The 4874-nt window shown below is 37.2% G+C and overlaps 1 protein-coding gene across 1 annotated transcript in view; it reads right to left on the bottom strand.

The window, feature by feature from the left end:
• Positions 1-2915: 2915 nt before the first annotated feature.
• Positions 2916-4874, bottom strand: part of PKHD1 (PKHD1 ciliary IPT domain containing fibrocystin/polyductin) — a 364705-nt gene continuing 362746 nt past the window's right edge. The window contains exons 59-60 of the mRNA XM_037727929.1: positions 3219-3376; positions 2916-3106 (exon numbers count right to left, since the gene is read on the bottom strand). Coding sequence (XP_037583857.1) covers positions 2916-3106; positions 3219-3376 — 349 coding nt within the window. The remainder of the gene's footprint in view (positions 3107-3218; positions 3377-4874) is intronic.

Genomic DNA, 4874 nt, shown 5'->3' with positions numbered 1-4874 from the left:
AAATAGCGTATTACACCACCTGGTAAGCAACCACCAAAAAAGAACATTCTTATGATTTAAACATGAAGAATTCGACTGACATTTTAGAGTTTCTATTTGTAACAGATGCTTCTGATGCCACACCCATGTATTTTTGACACTTACCTTCACATACTAAAGGATGCTACTGCAAAAACCTATGACTTCCTTCTGAAAAAGCTTTTTTTATTCTTTTTGATAAGTTTAGTATTAACATTTTTCTCTCTCTCTTTTTTACTTTCTGAGAGTTTTTTGGTGGTCACAAAGAAGAGTACAGTTAGCCTGTGTTCAGAGAAAGCCAAAGGGCTGGAGGGTTAATGTGCCCAAAGCATCCCCCAAAGTCCTGACAGAAAAGAAAGGTAAGCTCAAGACAGAGGAGCCAGGATTTGAAGTATAAATACATGAGCTTTCCTGTGGTTGGCTGGGATCATTTGGGGTGATGTTCCCATGGTCTCCTGCAGTTCCACATTAGATTTAAGCTTCAGTTTCCATGGTGGTAACCAGTTTGACAACACTTCCCTCATTGGCTTTATTTCTTTTCCTATTATACTTCTTCACTTCCCTACTGGTGTTTTATGGGATCACTCCCCATTAAACTACATGGATTCTAAACCTTGTATCAGGGTCTACTTCCAGGACAACCCAAACTAAGACACCATCTTCAGTCTGTATTCCCTTCTGTTAGGATAAGATGTAATATTCATCAAATACTCTGGAACACACATCCCTTATGGATTCCTCAGAAATGGGGTCCTCGCCAAAAGCACAAGTCCAGAAAAGTCTCACAATTAGAAAGGTATTTATTTTAAAATATCTGAATGTTTTCCCCATAGCATAAACACCTGTAATGGTAGAATAATTCTTAAAACAATAGAGAACTTATGATAGAAAGCTATTTGAGTAGATCTAGGGGTAAATAGGAGGATAGCCACTTATCTTTTTTTCTTTCACTCCTTTCTTTTTACTGCTACCCACATATTTTCTCAATATAAATGTGTCTCTCAACTTGATTCTTCTGTGCAAAAATGTATTTGCTGGTTCTATTCAACAAATGCAATCAACATATCAAAATGAACATTTACTCAGCATTTCCATACACTTGGCACTGACTTTAAAACCAATGCTGTAGTCCCCACAGCTTGTTACTCTATTGCAGAGATAAGCCTTCAACATATGGTAAAACATAAAATAAATATTAGGAAGTATAAATATTCAAGCATGAAATTTCATGGTAATTAAAAGAATTATATGTAGAAACAGCTCCAAATGCCAAATATTGTACTGTAGCAGCAGTTCAGATGAAAGAAAAGTGAAAACAAGTAAAAAGATACCTAGAACCATCTGCATTTTAGGCTTTCATATTACAGATAAATTCTTAAACCAATGACCTGAAGGCCTCAGTTCATTCTGCATGCTTTTGGATGATGTGAAACAGCAAACTATTCCGGCTGGTTACCTATAATCCATTCATTTGATCAGTCAACCAAAATTTGTTTCCTCCCAAATACACATCAGTGAGCAAAATAAAATTCCTGCCCTCGTGAAGTTTGTGCTCTAAAAGGACAAACAGTACATTAACAAGTAAGCAATTACATTTATAATATAATGTTAGGTAACAGGACTCTAATAAAAAATAAAGCAAGCATGGTAGAGCTAGAGAATAATGATCTCATGATTATTTTAGATAGGGTGGTCAAGAATGGCTGCTCTGAGGGCACCTTATTTGAACAGGGGGAACTAGCTCCCAAAGAAGTGAGAATAAAATATTCCAGGAGAGGAAAAAAACAGTGCAAAGGCCCTGATATAGGGATATGATTACCATGTTAAAGGAAACATAAGAGGTCAGGATGAGTAAGTAAAAGGCATGTCACAAGAGAGAAGGTGGGAGGGCAGGCACGAACCAGGGGCTACAAGACTAATAGGCTGGTAGTCAGTGCTTCATTCTGAATGGGTGGAAAGCTACTGGAAAGCTAAAAATATCACTCTGGCCATCATGCAAAGAATAGACTAGAGAGAACAAATGTAGAAGAAAAAAGACCAGTGATGAGGCTAGTGAGAGATGATGGTGGCTAGTATTAGAGGGAATGATGAGAATGGTAGTAGTGGAGGAAATGAGAAGTTTGAGAATTTGGGTTAGGAAACAGAAAAATAAAGGAATGACTGTCAGGTTTTTTACTTAAACAGTCTCATGAATGGTGGCACCAATTACTGAGGTAGGGACAGCTAGACAAAAAGCAGGTAGATGGCGGCAGAGGCCAAGAATCTTTCTGAGGCATACTGAGTCTGAGACGTCTATTATCTTTCCAAGTCAAGTCAGTTGGCTATACTAAACCAAATTTCAGGGCCAAGTCTAGGCTGAGGACATAAATTGGAAGTCATCAGCATTTGATAGTATTTCAGTCTTGGTCCTGGGGAGCAAAATTAGCGAAAGCAGGAAAAGGTCTCAGGATATAGTCTTGTGACAGTCACATATTCATAACTTAAAAATGACAAGGGAGATCAAAAAAGATATATTAGAAAAACATCAACTAATGAGATAGAGAGAAAACAGAAAAACCTCTTTATGTTTGACTGCAGCAGGTGCTGGCTGAACTCAAATGGGAGTTCCGAGTCACCTTGTTAGTGGAAATAAAAAGACAATGGTCTCTCCAGGGGTCAAGCCATAAAAACTGATAGAAAAAGGAGCTTTGTTTGCATAAGCAAGAAGAGGAAGAAATTTGGAGCACAGCCCTGTTTGGAGGACGTTGGAAAATGGAGAAAAAGAGAGACAAACCACATGACATTTGCCCTACCATTGAACGAGCACTTTAAGTCCTAAAGAAAAGAAAGGTAAGCTCAAAGACAAAGGAGCTGGTTCCATGGCAGACCACTGTGAAACACTGAGCATGATGGCTGCTTCAGGCCCAAGTGCCCGAGCTGGGAGAGCATTGTCCATCCAGCTGTGCACAGAGCTGGGCATTGAGAATCTGCACCTTTGACACAGACACAGGCAATCTCAGAAGGCACAGCAGTAAGGCTGTGAGATCACATAATGACTTAGCATTCCTGTAACACAGGTGTATTGGCAGCAGATTAGCAGACTTCAACTCTAGAATTTAGGCATTCACCAGTACATTTCATTCTCAATGAGCACAGCAAAACCAACTACTTTACAAGCACCCTTGCCTCTACCACAGGCATTGCATTCAGATACAGCTTACCTGCATTGAAGAAGGATGCAGTCCATTCTGCCTCTGTTTTAGGAAATACAGAAACTGGTGGAGGCAGGCCCAGGGCTCTCCCATCCAGGTCCTTGAAGAGATACTTTCTCGGACTTGCACAGTCTAATTCAGGGCAGACTACTTTTCCAAAATCTTTCCTGTGAAGACAGTCAAAAAGCAACTCTCTCATTTCATGATAAGCAGCAAGAAGAAAATATATATTGGTAGTGCTAATGTTGTATAAAATAAATTCAACAGATTTTTAATTATTGATAATGTGTTACATAGATATAAAATAAAACTCTTTATAAAATAATTTATTTCCCATTTATATGGTCAAGAAGAAAGACATTCTAACTAATCAAATATTTTGGATATCTTAATATGTAATCTTTATATAGATTGCTGATTTTTTAAGAAGCAAAATACAATAAAATGTTCCTAACTCTCATTACAAAACATAATTATTTTTAGAAACTTCAGAGTTTTGTATCTATTTATTTTTACAAAATAATACATTACAAAATAATAAATTGATATGTGTGTAATTATTATTATACACATATCGATTATATTTATGCTATATACAAAGAAAACTAGATATTCTCATTCAACAAATATCTATTGACAACCTACAAATGACAGGTCGGGTAACAGTGTTGATAAAGACAGACATGGCACCTGCACTTTCAGAATTTAGAGTCAAGTGGGCTACATAAACAATTAAGAGATAATTATAACACTGAATTATAGAGAACTTATTTTATTTCCCCTAATCTAATACTTTGAAATACTATTAGTAATAATATAATTATTGTATACCAAGAATTATCAGTACAAAGATTGAGTATTTTCAGTACAAAGATTAAGATGTTAATATCACATAGCACTATGATTTGAATGATGGTCCTTTCAAAATTCATCTTGAAACTTAATCCTTAATAGAACAGTATTAAGAAGTGTAGCTTTTGGGAGGTGATAAAGTCAGGAGGGCTCAGCCCTCATGGATGAGATAACACCTTTTTAAAAGGACTTGAGAATGAAGAGAGTGCTCTCTTGCCCTTCCATTTCTTCTCCCATGTGAGAGCACAGCTCTTCCCTCTGAAGGATGCACCAAGAAGGCACCATCTTGGAAGCAGGGAGAAACCTTCACCAGACACCAATTATGCCAGTGTTTGATCTTGGAATTCCCAGCCTCCAGGACTATAAGAAATAAATTTATGGCAAGGTACAGTGGCTCATGCCTGTAATCCCAAAACTTTGGGAGGCTGAGGCAGGAGGATCACTTGAGCCCAGGAGGTCAAGGCTGCAGTTAGCCATGATTGTGTCATTGCATTTCAGCCTGGGCAACAGAGTAAGACCCCATCTCAAAAAATAAAATAAATAAATTTCTGTTCTTCAAAAATTATCCAGTCTGTGGCACTTCGTTATTCCAGCACAAAGACATGTAACTTTACAACTATTTCAGCCCAAGGGTAAGACATGGACATAAGGAAAATTCAACAGTAAATTTTAAAAAATGATACAATAACACAAATTGCCTACCTAATCATGTTTAGCTACCTATAATGATTCAGGAATGGGCATCAAAAAGAGACTGGTGTTAGGCCAAACACATGAATGCTTTAATTAGGGTGGTTTCTTTTTTTTTTTTTT

This window comes from Cebus imitator, unplaced genomic scaffold (assembly GCF_001604975.1).
Source record: "Cebus imitator isolate Cc_AM_T3 unplaced genomic scaffold, Cebus_imitator-1.0 Scaffold248, whole genome shotgun sequence".
In the NCBI taxonomy this organism is placed as follows: Eukaryota; Metazoa; Chordata; class Mammalia; order Primates; family Cebidae; genus Cebus; species Cebus imitator.
The sequence above is the reverse complement of the archived record's forward strand: the minus strand, read 5'-3'. Positions and strand labels throughout refer to the sequence as shown.